The sequence below is a fragment of the Gopherus evgoodei genome, chromosome 8, assembly GCF_007399415.2.
Source record: "Gopherus evgoodei ecotype Sinaloan lineage chromosome 8, rGopEvg1_v1.p, whole genome shotgun sequence".
Classification (NCBI taxonomy): domain Eukaryota; kingdom Metazoa; phylum Chordata; order Testudines; family Testudinidae; genus Gopherus; species Gopherus evgoodei.
The window spans coordinates 30,239,925-30,259,541 of NC_044329.1; the positions used below are offsets into that span (position 1 = coordinate 30,239,925).

At 40.0% G+C, this 19,617-nt stretch overlaps 1 protein-coding gene across 1 annotated transcript in view; it reads right to left on the reverse strand.

Moving 5' to 3' along the window:
• The window catches only part of SLIT3 (slit guidance ligand 3), an 811,508-nt gene that overhangs the window by 281,074 nt on the left and 510,817 nt on the right, over positions 1-19,617 (reverse strand). Inside the window, exon 9 of the mRNA XM_030572932.1 lies at positions 2,849-2,990. Within this exon, the coding sequence (XP_030428792.1) occupies positions 2,849-2,990 (142 nt within the window). The remainder of the gene's footprint in view (positions 1-2,848; positions 2,991-19,617) is intronic.

The following is a 19,617-nucleotide window of genomic DNA, read 5'->3' on the forward strand; positions in this document are numbered from 1 at the left end:
AAAAGCTAACAGAATGTTAGGAACCATTAGGAAAGGGATAGATAGGAAATGGATCACTCAATAATTACCCTGTTCTGTTCGCCCCTCTCGGGCACTTGGTACTAGACCCTGTCAGAGACAGGATACTGGGCTGACCCAGGATGGCCATTCTTCTTTTTTCCCTTCTCATTGTTTCGCACTTACACATTCTTCAGGGTGTTTCAGATACTGTGGTCCTTCCAACTGGTACATTTCTTCCAAACGTTTCTCAATATCATTTGTTCCCTCTGTTGCTCTCAGATTAATGGAAATCTGAACATATCTTCCACCCACAGATCACTAACTTCCAGCAGCAGGTCCCATATAACTACCCAACTGTGCCCCCGCCGGGTCAGCTTCAATATAAAACTTTATACTAAACATCTTTCTCTATTATTTCTTCACACCAACACTCTGAATTTAGTAGTTTCCACACTTTCTAGAACAGGGGTGGGCAAACTTTTTGGCCTGAAGGTCATATCAGGTTTCCAAAATTGTATGGAGGGCTGGTTAGCGGAGGCTGTGGCCCCGCCCCCTATCTGATCCCTTCTGCTTCTCTTCCCCTGACGGCCCCCCTGGGACTCCTGCCCCATCCAACCCCTCCCGCCCCGTTCCCTGTCCCCTGACAGCCCCCGGAACTCCCTGACTGCCCCCCGCTACCCTATCCAACCCCTCCTCTCATTCCTGACTGCCCCCCCTGAAACCCCTGCCCCATCCAACCACCCCTTCGCCCTGACTGCCCCCGGAACCACTGCCCCTGACTGCCCCCCCATCCAAACCCCCTCTCCTTCCTGACTACCCCCCCCGGGATGCCTGCCCCCAATCAACCCCCCTGTTCCCCGCCCTCTCACCACCGCAATCTCTATCCACACCCCTGCCCCTTGACCACCACCCCCCGAACTCGCCTGCACTCTATCCAACCCCCTGCTCCCTGCTGCCTTACCGTGCTGCCTGGAACACTGGTGGCTAGCGGTGCTACAACACGCCGCCCAGAGTACCAGGACAGGCAGTCGCGCTACCCAGTTGGAGCCAGCCACACCACCGTGCAGCACAGAGCACTGGGTCAGGCCCCGGCTCTGCAGCTGTGCTGCCCCAGGAGCTTGCGGGGCAGAGGGAACAGCAGGGGAGGGGCTGGGGGCTAGCCTCCTGGGCCAGGAGCTCAGGGGCAGGCAGGAAGGTCCTGTGGGCCGGATGTGGCCCGCAGGCTGTAGTTTGCCCACAGTACTCTTCTAGAACTTCCCAAACAGATGCTCATAGCTGCATCCTTATTACCTCAGCAAATCTTTCATACCATTATTCAAAATGTTCATGCCTACAGTTCTTAAATCTATCATGTTATAAAACATTACATATATACAACCATATGCCCAGAGGTATATATTGTTTGGAATGCAAATTCAAGACTCATTTTTAGTGCTTCAGATGTAATTTACACTGTAATTTTCAGGAGTAGAAATAGATTCCTTGTTGTCATGCTGTACAAGATGCTGTAATCCCAATAGAAGACTGTACATGCCTGAAGTTTTAAGGGAAGCGAGTGTCCAGAGTTTCTAAATTGTCATCAAGCATGTGACTATTTTTTCATTTCCAGTAGATTAACTGACATGCCCAGGTTATCATAGGCAGTATAACTTTAGAGCATTGTTTACATCTAACATATCTGTTCAGTGAACTTCCATGTTTAAAATAACTTTTTTGATATGAGAGTTGCAAAGTCCACACAGAACACGGAACTGATTAAATTAAGCATAGTGAACTATTTTATAATGTGCTGAGATAGTAATCACAGAGATTTTGAGCTGAATCCTAAATTATAAAAATAACCAGTGTAGTGACAGAGGAGTGCACATATAGATCAAAGCACTAGTGAAACCGGTAGTTAGAGCATTTTGTATAAACTGGAACCCTCAAATTGCTGGGAGTCAGATATTAAATTGCAATGGGCCAGCATATAAATGAGAGAAGCAGCTAAACTTTGTCCCAGAGAGCCTTGTAGTCTAGAAAAACAACAACAACAACAACAAAATATTTCTGCACAGATGAAAAGATGAATTGTTACAGTAACTATATGGATATGATTGAATCCATAAAGTTAAGGCTCTTAAAGCTGGTTGCAAGAGGGATACTATCTTACAACAACCTCTGAAGGAAAATAACCATTCCCTATAGAACAACCAAAAGCAATTCTGTTTTATTTCACACTAATCAGGACTGTGGTAGATTGTGAACTGCTGTAACAGACAAAACTAGTAAAAACAAGTACATCTGAAAACCAATATCTGATATGATGATACAAGAAAGTGTTGAGATAAGTGTAAAAGTTTTGAGATAAATGAAATATAGAAGTCAGAAACGATGACTTCTAATGTCAGACTTTAGCAAAGAAGAACTCCCCCCCCCCCCCCGTCTGTCTAACATGAGATACTTCGATTATTTTGGGAGAAATCACCAAGGTAAGTTGAAATGTGAAAATAACTCTGTTAAGGAAAATGTAAAAGAGGAGCTGATCTATTTTCATTTCCTGGCCTCTAGATAAAAGTGACCATACTCCATTTTGGGGGGGTAAAAATACAAATTGAAATGAATTTGATGAGTATTTGATCCTGTTCTCAGATGGGCAGGGGTATGTTGCAAAATATCTCATTTTGCATTTAAGACCTGGATTGAGCCCTAAAATAGAAAAATGTGGGGGATAATGGCAATGTGACTGGCAAATGGCCATGGTTATCAGTTTAAATGGTTAAAAATTGCAGCTTCCTTCCACAAGTTAAGTGGACTAGATTTGGAATAACATTTGGAATGAGAACAGTAAGTTGACACTGGCACTTACATTTCCACAATGCCCTCTGGTAGGTTAGATGGAATTTCTGTTAAGCCCTTGCCTCGACAGTCCACAATGTTGTTGCTGCATGTGCAAGCGGATGGGCAAGTGATGGAATTAGCATTGCAGGATGGAGGTTCAGAGTGGGAACCTGAGAATATAAAGACAGTACCAAAAATATCAAGATTAGATTTGCAACTAATCACTTATTTTAACAATGAAAAATACAGCAGTCAGCGAATTTTCAATTCCTGTTTACATAATAAGTGGCAATCCCTTTGGATTAAATTCATGTCTTATTGTGCCAACTTCAGAGAAAATGCACAGAATATTATATTTTTACTATTACACCATCTCCATTTTATTATTTTATTGTTCCCTCTGATCTTTTTTACATTGACCACATATTTCCATTTATTATTTGAACCTAAATTTGGGAAAAAGAAGGCTGAAGATCCACAAATACTTCCAAATAATGAGATCTACTGGTGTACTGAAAAATTTTGTTAGGAACATGATGGGAGCTCAATCTCTGGGGTCGTTTAGGTAAAGACAGGACAATGAGCTCAAAATATACAGTATATGAAGGAAAAATCCTGAACTGGCTGAAGAAAAGGCTAGCTGACCCAGTAGGTCTTTGGTTCTCCAGTTTCTATGAAATTTTCAAACTTTTGAGATTGCACATATTAGCTATGAGATAGAACCATTTTATTACTGACTAAAGTACAAAGGATGGGGATAGTATGCTAATTTTTACAATAGGAAGCAATGCAATTGATGGAGAGGAAAAAATACTAATAAAATTAAGAGCTCTGTCCTGCAAACCTTTATTCAATCCAGTAGTACCACCTGAGCTAAGGAAACTACTCATATGAGTCAGGCTTTATGAATGAGACATCTAGATGTATACATTCTGAAGAAATCTTTAAATGAAAGTTTAATTTACTTTCATTAAAGTTTCCAAAAGTTTATCACTGTTCTCCAATTTTAACCTAAATGTTACAATTCACACATACACACAAAATATTTTAGTGCCAAGCCATAACTTGGTGTGCATGTGTATATATATATGCACACAAAGAGAAAATCTGTGTGGTGGAAAACAGTTTTTATGTCTATCAAATTTTACAAATGATTGAAAGGTCTTGGTCAAACTTCCAAAACTTACATACAATTTTAGAGATAGAAGACATTTTTTGGAATTATAGCCAAATGTACAGAGATTACCAATAACTGCTACAATGTGATAGGCTTCTCTCTCAAGACTATGATTAGAGCTAATTGGTAATTTTTTGATGGAACCTTTTTCCATCAGTAAATGCCAATCCTTTGAAATGGAAACTTTTCATGGAAATATATTTGTTTTGATAAATATTTCATCAGGAAAGTTTCTCAGATCCAAACTGGGGAGCAGGGGAGTTGGGCGAGACTCACCCCAGAATTGCTACGATCTCAGTGCTTAGAGCACCTTCATGGGATGCAGGGGACTTGGGTTCAAGTCCTTCCTTTGAATCAGGAAGAATAGGGACTTGAACCTGGTTTCTTGCATTCCTAACTACTGGGCTATTGGCTGTTCTCAGGGGCAGGTCTCACTCTCTCTCACCCATGTTTTTTCAAGAAAAAATGTGAAAGGTCTAAGTATTGGTTCCTACGTGGAATGAAACCAACTGTCAAAAGCTCAGTTTCTAATCTTATTTTCTGGCCAATCCTAGATGAGATACAAAGAGGTAGTGACAAAATCTTAACAAAGTGATGAAAAGCAGAACATGCTCAGTAGACAAATTCCATCCCTCTGGTTATAAACACTAAATAAACTCCTTAGTGTTTAAATCACAAATTACAGGTGACATGTGGAAAGTCATAAATGAAACTCTAAATTCTTTAGGTTTGTGTTTAATTAGAAATATGTATGACATTAAGCCAGAGATTGGAACTGTACCTGGCAATATGGTCAAGAAGGTCTGAAAAATTCTGTTCTCATCAAATATAAAACATTATTATAACCTGCTTCTTCCGACATACATCTACATGCCATCCAGATTATAGCAAAACCTTAATTGTGTGAAGCCTCCTAACTGGAGAATAGCTAATGTGACACCAATTTTTAAAAAGGGCTTCAGAGGTGATCCTGGCAATTACAGGATGGTAAGCCTGACTTCAGTATCGGGAAAACTGGTTGAAACGGCAGTAAAGAACAAAATTGTCTGACACATAGGTGAACATAATTTGTTTGGGAAGAGTCAACATGGTTTTTGTAAAGGGAAATCATGGTTCACCAATCTACTAGAATTCTCTGAAGGGGGGTCAACAAGCATGTGGACAAAAGGGATCCAGTGGATACAGTGTATTTAGATTTTCAGAAAGCCTTTGATAAGGTCCCTCACCAAAGGCTCTTAAGCAAAGTAAGCTATCATGGGATAAGAGGGAAGGTCCTCTCATGGACTGGTAACTGGTTAAAAGCTGAGAAAGAAAGGCTAGAAATAAATGGTCAGTTTTTAGAATGGAGAGACGTAAATAGTGGTGTCCCTCAGGGGTCTGTACCAGGATCAGTCTTATTCAACATATTCATAAATTATCTGGAAAAAGGGGTAAACAGTGAGGGGGCAAAATTTGCAGATGATACCAAACTACTCAAGATAGTTACGTCCCAAGCAGACTGCGAAGAGCAACAAAAGGATCTCACAAAACTGGGTGACTGGGCAACAAAACGGCAGATTAGTTGTTACCATGCAAGAAAGAGATCTTGAAGTTATTGTAGATAGTTCTCTGAAAACATCTACTCAGTGTGCAGCGGCAGTCAAAAAAGCAAACAGAATGTTGGGAATCATTAAGAAAGGGATAGAAAAGAAGACAGAAAATATCATATTGCCTCTATAATAATCCATGGTACACCCACATATTTAATACTGCATACAGATGTGGCTGCCCCATCTCAAAAAAGATATATTGGAACAGGTACAGAAAAGGGCAACAAAAATGATTAAGGTTATGGAATGGCTGCCATATGAGTAGAGATTAATAAGATTGGGACTTTTCAGCTTGGAAAAGAGACAACGAAGGGGGGATATGATAGAGGTCTATAAAATCATGACTGATGTGGAGAAAGCAACTAAGGAAGTGTCATAGGGGTCACCAAATGAAATTAATAGGCAGCAGGTTTAAAACAAAGGGAAGTATTTTTTCACACAAGGAACTCTTTGCCAGAGGATGTTGTGAAGGATAAGACTATAACAGGGTTAAAAAAAGAACTAGATAAGTTCATGGAGGATAGGTCCAGCAATGGATATTAGCCAGGATGGGCATGGATGGTGTTCCCAGCCTCTGTTTGCCAGAAGCTGGGAATGGGTCGCTTGATGATTACCTATTCTATTCATTCCCTCTGAGGCACCTGGCATTGGTCACTGTCGGAAGGCAGGATACTGGGCTAGATGGACCTCTGGTCTGACTCAGTATGGTCATTCTGATGTTCTTAACTTGAACACTGTGTCACAGCCTACAACTTTCCCCAGTCCTATGTGTTTGTATTTATACACAGACACCCTATATGCCCACGATAGGGAAAAGAATTTGAATGCAGTGTAAACACCTAATGGAAAAGTTATCTTGCAAAACATAGCACAACACAATAAAACATTATTTCAATGACCAGTGGGGTCAGGAGGCTCTCTTGAATCTGGGAAAGGATAATTTCTAGACACTGCTGGTTCAGAGCTCTGCTAATTGCAAATAAATATTATATTGGAAAGTTCTGAGAGATTGGGATGGGTTCATAAGTGGCTGAAAGACAGCTCCAAACTTTGAGACGGAGGTTAGGCTAATACCAGAGCCTTTTCATACTACTCACAAACATCACCTAATTTCAATGATGGATAAAAAAATAGCATATGGGTAAGTAACTTGCATTATATCATCCCACATCAAAAACATGTTTACATTCATATGGCTATAAATGTCATGATTTTGAAATGTAGATCCAGTTTCCCAATAGCTGCAAAATGAAAACTGCTAGTGATTGGCTTTACACGTCCAGGGTGGATGTCTCTTGACAAAAGGAACAGAGAATTACTGCAAACTCATGCCTTCTGTCTGAGAAATGTCAGAGCTTCCACTGAGAACTGGTATGTGTGTGCTTGAATTTCCATTAGCTCAAACAGATTGCATCTGATGGTCATCCCTCTTTTGATCTGTCAATATTATGTGGATAGGAAGTGTCAGAAAATAGGAAAGAAAAGACAATATCAACAATGACTTACACTTTGAGGTATGAGAGTCTTAAAAGTGAGTCAAAAAAGTGTTCATCCAACTTTTATAGTGGTTTCAATTCCAACAGAATTAAAGTAGGGTTTATTTTAGAGACTTCTGCTGAGACAGCTATGTATTTCACATTTTCTCACATTTTGTTTTTTAAAGGAACAGTGACAATTATTAACTAGCCTTTCCTGAGTAATAATTGCACATCCGACTATTGAAGATGAAAGAATTATATAATTGTAATTTAATTTTCACTTTTGAATATTATCATTATTGGTGGACCAGGCAGCACTGCTTATTATTAAGGTTGCCTGAAACTTCGGATGATAAAACCCTGTTCTCAGTTGCTCATAACTTTGTCAAATGTTAATCATTTGGGATAAAATTTTGTGTGACAGGTGTCTGCCTTGGACTGATTTTTTAAGAACATATATTGCCTTTATATGTTCAAAGCAAAGATGCCATTGATTTCAGATGCTGCTGTGAGTAATCAATACTTCTGCAAGTCAGACAAAGGGTCTCAACTTAGGTATTGAGAAAATGAGGAACATACAATAAATGTCCACCCATGAAAATTTTGGTTTAAGTGATTTGACTTAACATCACACAAAAACTCTGTGGTATAAGCTGTGATAGAGTCCATTATCCATGAAAGTAAAGTGCTTTAACTATGAGATCATCCTCTTTCCCTTTGTAATTAAAGACTGTGTCATATGCACATGCAAAAGAGGGCTGAATTAAGGTTGCACAGGCAACCTTAATTCTGGCATATCTTATGTTCTGAGTGCTTGGCTTTGCAACCTTAATAATATTCTTTTAACATAGTTGTTGTGTATAATGAACTACTTATATTGCAGTAACATCTAAACACCTCAAACACATTGGGGCCTCATTGTACTATTATGTCTAAACATATAGTTAGAGACAGTTACTGTTCCAAAGAGTTTACAATCCAAATTTAAGACCAGACAGGACAAGAGTCTATCTCTCTTTGGCCCTTCTTCTGGTTTAAAAACATGGGGCTGATCCTCTTCTATTGTGAATCAATGTAATCCTTTAAAGTCAATGGAGCTATGCAAAGTTACACCAGTAAAGCATGTGGTTCTAAACGTGTGTCCTAAAAATATCTGAGTGTCCCTATAAAGTTTTGCATCTCTTTTGCATATTGAAAGTTTCCTGAGCTCCGTTTACTTGTTTTACAGTGGGGCAAAGGTCTTAGCTATTTTTCCATCAGAACAAAATGTTTCAACATTGAAAATTTACTCTATCACACTCTATTTTTCTCTTTCCTTGTTTTCTGTCCACACTCATTGTGATGTGATAAAACAGACCCACAACCATGAAAATAGGAGGCAGCAGTTGATAGTCTTCAGAGACAGGCAGAAGTGCACACATTAAGAAAAAGAACTTCAGATAAATGTTTGCTCCCTACGAGGAAAAGACAAGTTGGTAGTTAGGTCAAATTTTCTGCAAACATTTCAACATTCAAGTCTGGTATGCTTTCTGAACAGGACTTGTAATGGGGGTTGTGGAGAATGCTGTTTGCACTGATATGCCTTGTAGTATAACACTGTGGTTTATGTGAGGAGTAATATACTCCCTTTTCATTAGAGTGTGGTGTCAGAAAATCTGTACTTGTACTGCCAGTTGGTGTTCAAGTGTCTGTATCTCATAGTACATTTAATTGACTACATACATGTTAGCTGACTTCAATATCTCCTAGAAAGCTCCAGCGGAGCTCAAACTAATCATTTCATCATTTTGTATGACACAGTATTCCACAACAGGGCATCACACAAGGTGATCTACATAAAAGGGGGTCATTTAGGATAAGATGATGGGCTAGAGTTAGGTCAGAAGCACCAGCCTTCCCTGCTTGGAAATTAAGGAGCAACAATATTAAAAGTGCTAATTAATTTTCCCATTACAGCTTACTATCATGAAGATTTCTGGTATAAGTTTTTCTGTGTGATAAGCTTGCAGCTACTTCCGATTACTATTCCTGCTGGCCAGTGAGCTGTGGAAGTACAGATTCAGAGAATTAACAACAAGGGATCTTTTACTCTCAGTTCTCTAAGAACCCTTTCAGATCCACTCCATTCAAAGACCCTGATTCCATGCCTACTGAAAACAACGGGGAGTCCCTTCCATTGACTTCAACAGGTATGGATTGGGATCACAAAGCAAGTTTCCACAGGGAGCGTGGAACTTTTCTGAGAAGCACACAGCAGAGTTTTCTGGCTAGATGGGGCTTAACCCACCACAGAGTTACCATAGAGGGAAAGCGATGCCATGCCTTTATTCACAGTACAAATGTAACAGAGAAATGGAGGGGAAAAAAACCCATTATCAAAGTTTTTAGCATACAGAAGCCACTGAGTTTTCATTAAGGAGAAAAATGTCCAAATAAATGAAAATGCATATTCTAGACACTTGATAGCAATTTTTCCCATTCAATTAAAAATACCCCCAGAAACTAGAAATTTTTTTGTTAACATAATATTATTATTCCATGTTAGGCTTAATATACTCTGTATCGGGTTTTCAAAAATGTTAAGACCTATACCCCATTGCAGCACACATTTTTATGCTAGTTTGTGTGATTATCTTTTGAGCATGTATCTAAAACTATTATAGGGTTTTTGCAGTCAATAAGCTCTTCATTTTTTAAATGAGTGGCAGTAGATCTTGGCTGTTGGTTTTCGGAGCAACTTATTGGAACAAAAAGACTTCATGCATAAATTGCAGAATTATTTCAAACATGTGAATGGGTTTTGGGGGTTTTTTTTGGTATTTTGTTTTTTGTTTTGTTTATTTTTGGCAGAAGGCAAATATTGCTTTACATGCAACAGAATTTTATTAATCTGTGTATTGTACATTCCACCACCATTTCAGTCAACATTCATCTGGTCATCTTAAGGTTTCTTTAATCAAACTGTAAATAGAGTCTGAAAAATGATTTGGATTGAATAGTTCCACCTAATGACTGTTTGTGTTACTTTTACCTTCACGCCAGGTCTGTGTGAATCTTGGGTGTAAGCATATTGACAGGACAATGAAACACCATGGAGACAGAGTTTAATCAGAAATCTTCACTGTTGGTGGTCTGGAGGAGATATGTCCATACTAAAAAGAAGACTAATCAAGTATCTAAATCTAAATATCCCTAGAATCTGGAGTACTAGAAATCCAGATCTGGATCTGATTTTCACACATGGCATTTATCTTTATAATTATACCCCAAACTCCTGGTTCAGATCACCATCAAACTAAGGATGTCCAGTTCAAGCACTGAATTTCCCAGCTTTCTGGGAAAAAAAGAGAACCCACCAAGAGACTATATTTTAGAGCTCTACTGCTTGTGGTAGCTAATAGTTTGGTAAACTACATACCAGGCAAGTGTTACCAAAAGACATGGCCATGGCATATAGAGCTGTAACAGGGTAGCTCACCCCCAAGTACTGTCGGGCCCAGCTTTCCTGTTCCAGTCCAGGTGTTCCCCAGTTTGGTGTAATGAGGAGGGCAGGGCTACCCTGGGCGTTATAAATGGAAAGCAGCCCAAGAGTAAGAGTTCAGATCCCGAAGTCCAGAGAGGGAGAGAGCTCAGAAGAAGAGCAGAGCTGGGCTGAGAGCTTCAGGAAAGGGATGACTCAGAGGGAAGAGAAGTGCAGCTCTCTAGTGAGCAGTGGAGCCAAGTCAGGCTGGTAAAAGCAGAAAGCAGTGTCAGGGACTTTAACCCCGACAGCAAAGTTTGTTGTTTGACCACGAGAGAGACAGGCAACACCAGCAAGGTTCGATCAAAAGCTCTTTATTGACAAGTGCACGCATTAATAGAGAGCAGCTCATCTTCTGAGAGAACTAGCCTGCCCTTTACATTTTAGTATAAGCCTATATAGACAGTTTTGTTGCATTATAAATTATTTGCTGGAGCAACCCACCTCCTTTTTTTAACAACTAGAAACTAGACACCTTTATTATACATGCATGCCTAAAGTTACAAATGTAAGGGGGTTAAAAACAAACAAAGAACAAAACCAGGGAGTGAAAACAAGGAGGCTGGGAAACTAGGGCTTTTATTAGTTTTTTGAAGGAGCTGCCCGAACACAGCACATTTGGTACTATGCCAGGAATGCAGCTTTTTTTTTATTTTACTTTTTTTTAGCGCTTGTGAGACATGCTGCTGCTTTTTAGTGTTTTTTACTTAGGGATTACCCACAAACCTTTGTTAGCCTGACTTTGGTCAGGTTGGCATACCTGCTTTTGTCTGCTATATTTTTATTCAGGCCTAACAGCAGGAAGGTAGTTGGGGGGAGAGTAACCTAAAAACTTCCCAAAGCCAGAGAGGCAGGGCCAGAGAAGGTGGGGGCAGAGGTGTGGGGTGGTGGCTGAATGCTGACTGCAGCAGAGGGAGATGCCTACTGGCTCTCTGAGATCTGAGATCTGAGGGCTGGGGAATGACTGTGTGTGTGTGGGGGGGGAACTCGATGTCTCAGGACAAGATCTGGAACCCTATGGGAAAGAAAGAAGGCAACGAAACATCTCAGCTAGAGGGGTTAGGGTGGTGAGAGATGCCAGAGCTGTACGTGGGAGCTGGAGCTTGGTGAGAAATACTGGAGCTGTACTGGAGAGTTGGAGCACAATGAGAGACTCCAGAGGTGTAATGGAGACCTGCAGCATGGCAAGAGACTCCTGAGCTATGCTTGAGGTGCTGATGAATTGCTGGAACTTGAAAAACTGAATGTATTGTTTGGATGGTGCTGTGGAGATTTGAATTATGGTTGTGGGATTTTTTTGTAATAAATTAACCCACAAATGGTTATTTATACTCTGAAATCTTATGTGGCGTTACTGCCGACTCCAGAACAAGGAGAAACCGATGGAGGTGCCCCAGTCATGCCCCAGCCTGCCACAAGAGAGCACCCTAGGAAGGGGGTCTCCATATGATGGGGGTTCTCACTACTACCTACAACTCAGAGAGATACTGAAGCTCCGCTTCTCCAAGTTAATTGTAAATTTAACTTTATAGATAATAGAACACATTTCATTCCTTTATATATATGTGTACAGACGTACACACATCTATCTCTTTCTATATATAGATAGATAAACCTGAATACCCTTTGTACCAAAATATGCACAGTTGGATCAGTCATCAGGCTGACAAAAAGGATAGCCCTATCTATCTCTCAAGAAACAGAATGGCATCTCTAATAATTGTAGTATTTGGTATCTTGTACGTTAAATTGCAGCATTTTGTTTTAGAATCAAAGTCCATAGCTTATGGAGGAGGAGAGGGGAGACTTAGGGCCTTGGAGTTTACTGAGAAAAGTTAATTCCTGTTTTCAAATTAAATATTTAATTGGCCTCTAGCCTTTTAAGAGTAGCCAACAGACTGAAATTGCAAGTAGAACAGAACAGTTGTAGATTATAAATGGATGATTTAAATGCCAGGGGCATTTAAATTAAGTTTTGAAATGAGTAAATAAACCAAATAATCTCATTCCTATTGACATCCAGTTACGGTGCTTTAATAATTAAACATAGGAAATAGGTCTCAGTTTAGTCCTGCTTCACCTAACCTATTGTTTTGATAGAAACCTACAAAATGCTTCTTGTTTTTTCAGAAGTTCTGCTGGCTTGAACATAAACCTGACAAGATGAATTTACCGGGTAAAGATTTATGATGGGTTTAAAATAATTGTAAGTCTGATGGATGCAAAGTTATTGATTAATAAACAAAATGATCCATTGCTGCAACGAATGTTTGGATATGTTAAGAAAACTGTGGTCCTTGACCACTTGTGAGTAATTAAAATGGCTCTATGGTATTTTTCACAAAGGTAGGGATATCTAGATTTAAACACAACTACATGATCTGTATTACAATTTTCACTAAATTTGAAATGATAAATTTGTCTCTCTCTGCTTTCCTAAAACAACTATGTTGCTGGTTTTGAATGGCCACTGCTTCCTAGTGGTGAGATGTCACCCCTCCATGTACAGAGCAAAACAGACAGAACTGGGAGAGCCATTCATCATGAACATGGACAGGGTTTCTTCTCAATTTCTTGATGCTTGGCTTTTCCCTCCTACTTACCCAGCTGGGAATTTCTGTGAAAGTCCACCACTTTCACAGTCTGCCTCTTCCACAATATAACTATTCTGAGCTTTGCTTGTATGCACTCTTCTGGCAGAGAGAGAGAGTACAGACAGTTCCTAATGAGCATCCATGAGCCAAGTGGGGCATTTACTCTTCTCTGAGTACTTGTGGCATCTTAGAGACTAACAAATTTATCTGAGCATAAGCTTTCATGGGCTTACAAACAGCTCCCAAACCTGAAGCAAATACTCACCAGCAACCACACAACAAAAACACTAACCCAGGAACCCATCCTTGCAACAAAGCCTGTTGCCAACTCTGTCCACATAACTATTCAGGGGAAACCATTATAGGACCTAATCACATCAGCCACACTATCAGAGGCTCATTCACCTGCACATCTACCAATGTGATATATGCCATCATGTGCCAGCAATGCCCCTCTGCCATGTACATTGGCCAAACCAGAAAGTCTCTATGTAAAAGAATAAATGGATACAAATCAGATGTCAAGAATTATAACATTAAAAAATCAGTTGGAGAACACTTCAATCTCCCTGGCCACTCAATTAAAGACCTAAAGGTTGCAATATTACAACAAAAAAACTTCAAAAACAGACTCCAATGAGAGACTGCTGAATTGGAATTAATTTGCAAACTGGACACCATCAAACTAGGCTTGAATAAAGGGACTGGGAGTGGATGGGCCATTACATAAAGTAAAACTATTTCCCCATGCTTCCACCCCTCCCCCCAGGTTCCTCACATCTTCTTGTCAACTGCTGGAAAGGAGCCAATTTCATTACCACTACAAACAGGTCTTTTTCTCTCCTGCTGATAATAGCTCACCTTAACTGATCACTCTCCTTTAGTATGTATGGTAACACTCATTGTTTCATGTTCTCTGTGTATCTATCTATCTATCTATCTATCTATCTATCTATCTATCTATCTATCTATCTATCTATCTATCTATCTATATCTTCCTACTGTATTTTCCACTGCATGCACCAATGAAGTGGGCTGTAGCCTACGAAAGCTTATGCTCAAATAATTTGTTAGTCTCTAAGGTGCCACAAGTACTCTTATTCTTTTTGCGGATACAGACTAACACGGCTGCTACTCTGAAATCTTCTCTGAGTGTTATACTTCCACCACTCTGCCTTCTGCTGTGTAAGCCTCGGTTTTTGTGCCCTTCCAACACAACACAAGTCCAGATTCCTGGAAACTCCAGTGGAATCAGTGTTGAGTAATCCCACTAAAGCCAATGCAACTATTTGAATGAGTTAGGGTGACAGGATTTGGCTTATACCAAGTGAGAAGTCTATGACATTACCAATTTCCTACAAGTATCATTCTACATTTCAACCAACAGTAGCAGTAAAACTACTCCCAATAATACAATTTGAGTTTTAAATTTAATTTAAATTCAGAGAGAGTGGACACAGATTGCATGTAACTCAGTGTGTCAGTCACACATGCTTTGGAATTTTCATGTATTTTCTTGAAAGCAGTTTTTACTTAATTTCCTATGCATTATTAAACATCATAGATACATGTTTCTAAATAAGCAGCAGAGGACACAAATGGCAAACAGAAAACTGATTGTCAAGTCAAGAAGATAAAAATGAAGAGGCTGTCCATGGGCTTAAGTCAAATGCTTACAAGAGTTTGAAGTCCAATTTCATTCTTCCGTACTCAGCAATATTCCAAATGAAGTCCAACTTCATTCTTCCCTACTACAGCTTCAGAATGACATTCCATTAACACAAGTAAATGCAGCACTTCCACTGTATACTGAAATACTATTAGTGTATTAGTAATAAAACAAGCCATTAGGCTTAGACACCAAGACAAAAATGTAATTACATTAGCACTCTTGGAGTAATGGCTCAAAAGCTGACTTCCTGTATGATTATACTTCAATCCAGAACCATTAAACAAGCAGTAACACTCCTTTTACAGAATTCTGCTTAAGGGGAAAAAAAATCTATGGGAAACCCAGTGAACATAACAAGCAGAGAGAAAAAAAATAAGAGGGAATACTTTGATGCTATTCCATTCCACATAATCTTACTATAGTTTAAGGACAATTTTCAGTCATGATCTCCAGAGAAATCACAGTAAGAGCTAGTAATGGGAGCTACTTTGGACCAAATTTAACCCTTGATGTATGAATGGGGCTCACAATTGGCTTCTTGTGAGCACATTCAAAGGCAGAGTTTGGTCAGCTAATTATGGATGACATTGACTTTCTTGCACAGAAACAGGCTTTGCTGTATTCAGAGTAAATATTTCTATTGTTTCATGCTATGTAGTGCAGTGTCCCTCATAGCAGAGAAGAGGCAGGACTCTGCTGTCGTGAAAGTACAGGAAATTAATTATTCAGGCCAGGACTGGTGCTAGTACTTTAGTGCCCAAGGCTGCTGCTACTTAGTGGTGCAATCTGGGCAGAGCAGTCCTAGCTGGTATGGGTGGGGGTTGCCAGACTGCAGCATCCCCTAAAAATAAGGCACTTTGGCTGTTGCCTGTGTAGCCTACCTATAGCACTGATCCTGATTCAGGCTAGAAGTCAAAGACCAAATCTTGCAGTGCTCCCTTTTACTCTAGATTCCCAACTTAGCATTGCCACACAGGGTCTCACTAAGTCTTGGACTAAGCAGTAATAGAATGAATTGCTGGCTATTCTACACACGTCAGTGCATCATCTAGATAAAAAATTTCTTGCTAAAACAAGTTGAAACAGGTCACCTTTATAACAGATGAGGGGGCCAGTGGCACTGAAATTTGAAAGCTACTTGATAAGCATTGATATGTTTCTCTAGAAGGTTTTTGATCCTCTAGGAGGCTATTTAATTTTCTGTTTCTGCAAAAAAGAAAAAAAATTATATATATCTATATATCTATATCTATATATATCTCCTTATACCTGTTTACATGGCCCTGATCAATGGAGTCTACATGCTGTTTTTATTAAATTTTGCTTTCCTTTTAAATGTGCACCTTCCTAACAGAGCTCCCATGGTACTGAGAGATCTCTTCACTTTGCAGGTTAGTAGGGATAGATCCTGAGAGTAAGCAAGAAGCAACAAGATGAGATTTTTTTTTAAATATAAGTTTTTTCTACCCCAGAACTTAGCTCTACATGAAGGACAAGAAGCAGAAGTCATCTGACACTCCAGCAACAGCCTATTGAAAAGGGCCCTGAAGACATAGTCCTGTATCTTGCATAAACTTTGCACCTGAAACAGTTTTCACATGGGAAAAACTTCACAAGTTTTCACATATTTGGTCAAGGCCAAATTATTTAACATTTTACACACCTGCTAAAGAAGTCTTCCCCTGCATCAACTCCCAGTTTTGCCGGTGATGCCTCCCCAGAGTCCTCAACATAAAAAGTCTCTATCATCATCCTGGGTCAACCACAACCAGGATTTCTTATTCTAAAACAGTGTGTCTGCAACTGTTATTAAAATTAGCAATAAGAATGCAAATAGGGATGCTTCAGAAGGTCTAAACAAGAACACACATTACTGATCTCAGTTAAGTATTGGAAAGTGTGTTGTGGTATGATGAAAGATTCAAGAATGCTGACACACACACATGCATTCACCCAATTTGTCTTTTTGGTTTTTACTTTTTACTACTTCTGGATGGTTGTTTAACTTTTCTGTGTGGGATTAGCATTAATAAAAATGTGAGACAGACAGAAACAGAAGCCCTCCATTTAACCAAAGGAAAAGTTCAGTGTAGACAGCAGTACTGCAAGCATTCCCAAAACATTCTACCAATTGGGCCTTATTTTAGAGAGCCTACCTTTAGGAGACTTAAGGTAAAGAACAGTACCCACTGAAATGTTTCTTTAAACTAGATCTCAGTTAAAGTTGGTGGCAACAAGAGTTGTTTAGTAGGTGCTGAAAATCCTTTTGAAATGTCACTGAAGGGCACCAAGAATAAATTCAGACCCCGATTTTCTCAAAAGGCATTAAGAGAAATGAACAAACACAGTGTTAAATCCTGCAGCTTTGTCCAGAATCCAGCTTAAGAATGTTTACCAACACTCTTGGGGCTCTCAAAGGGGCTTAAACCCTATCTTAGAGACAAAAAAAAAAAATTGGAGATATACCTGTCTCCTAGAACTGGAAGGGACCTTGAAAGGTCATTGAATCCAGCCCTCTGCCTTCACTAGCAGGACCAAGTACTGATTTTTGCCCCAGTTCCCTAAGTGGCCCCCTCAAGGATTGAACTCAAAATCCTGGGTTAAGAATGCCAATGCTCAAATCACTAAGCTCTCTCTCCCCTGAAAAAAGGTATTATTGGCTAATTTAACCCACAAGTCACTCATACAGAAACGGGCAAAAGTTGGAGCAAATAGTTAAGTTGATAAAAAATTGGCAAATGATACAAATACTAAGATCTGGCATTTAGTGGTAAACTGAGGATAGCAAAGCAGCCTGAACTGAAGCTTTGCAAACCAACCAACCAAACAAACAAAAATACAAAAACCACATTAAAAAAAACAAGAAAAAACCCTGATTCTGGGCAGGTGTAGAGTGCATTGCTACCTCCATCCCTGCAGGAATTGAGATCAAACGGTGGTGGAGGAAGGAGACAAAACCTTCCCTGCTCCCTCAGAAATTATTGTTGCTGCTCAGTTGGAGCAAGACCTGCATAATTAAGTGCATCACTTGATAAGATGTCCCACTCATCTCCTTCTTCTCTTTATTTTGCTTTAATCTACATTCCTTCTTTTTTCAGGAGTTTACCACTTTTACCAGCTATCAGTACCTTCAGATAACATTTTGTAAGTAGCAGACGATTCTCTCTCTCTCTCTACGTACGGGTTAAGGAGTCTGGAGCGCAGGTGGTATTCTCTTCGATTCTTCTTGTCGAAGGTAGGGGCCCGGGCAGAGACAGATGCATCGTGGAGGTGAATGCCTGGCTGCGAAGATGGTGTCGCCAGGAGGGCTTTGGCTTCCTCGACCACGGGATGCTATTCGAGGAAGGACTGCTAGGCACAGATGGTGTTCACCTTTCGAGGAGGGGAAAGGCCTTATTTGCGCACAGACTGGCTAACCTAGTAAGGAGGGCTTTAAACTAGGTTCGACAGTGACAGGTGAGCAAAGCCCACAGGTAAGTGGGGAACAAGACCTGGGAGATGGGTTGGAAACAGGAGGGAGCACGGGCTATAATGGCAGAGAGAAAGGAGGGTCAGGGCAAAGCTGGGAGGCAAGATCAAACCACTATCTTAGATGCCTATATACAAATGCAAGAAGTATGGGTAATAAGCAGGAAGAACTGGAAGTGCTAATAAATAAATACAACTATGACATTGTTGGCATTACTGAAACTTGGTGGGATAATACACACGACTGGAATGTTGGTGTGGATGGGTATAGTTTGCTCAGGAAGGATAGACGGGGGAAAAAGGGAGGAGGTGTTGCCTTATATATTAAAAATGTACACACTTGGACTGAGGTAGAGATGGACATAGGAGATGGGAGTGTTGAGAGTCTCTGGGTTAGGCTAAAAGGGGTAAAAAACACGGGTGATGTCGTGCTGGGAGTCTACTACAGGCCACCTAATCAGGTGGAAGAGGTGGATGAGGCTTTTTTCAAACAACTAACAAAATCATCCAAAGCCCAAGATTTGGTGGTGATGGGAGACTTCAACTATCCAGATATATGTTGGGAAAATAAAACCGCGGGGCACAGACTATCCAATAAGTTCCTGGACTGCATTGCAGACAACTTTTTATTTCAGAAAGTTGAAAAAGCTACTAGAGGGGAAGCTGTTCTAGACTTGATTTTAACAAATAGGGAGGAACTCGTTGAGAATTTGAAAGTAGAAGGAAGCTTGGGTGAAAGTGATCATGAAATCATAGAATTTGCAATTCTAAGGAAGGGTAGAAGGGAGTACAGCAGAATAGAGACAATGGATTTCAGGAAGGCGGATTTTGGTAAGCTCAGAGAGCTAATAAGTAAGGTCCCATGGGAATCAAGACTGAGGGGAAAAACAACTGAGGAGAGTTGGCAGTTTTTCAAAGGGACGCTATTAAGGGCCCAAAAGCAAGCTATTCCGATGGTTAGGAAAGATAGAAAATGTGGCAAAAGACCACCTTGGCTTAACCACGAGATCTTGCGTGACTTACAAAATAAAAAGGCATCATATAAAAAATGGAAACTAGGTCAGATTACAAAGGATGAATATAGGCAAATAACACAGGAATGCAGAGGCAAGATTAGAAAGGCAAAGGCACAAAATGAGCTCAAACTAGCTATGGGAATAAAGGGAAACAAGACGACTTTTTATCAATACATTAGAAGCAAGAGAAAGACCAAGGACAGGGTAGGCCCACTGCTCAGTGAGGAGGGGGAAACAGTAACGGGAGACTTGGAAATGGCAGAGATGCTTAATGACTTCTTTG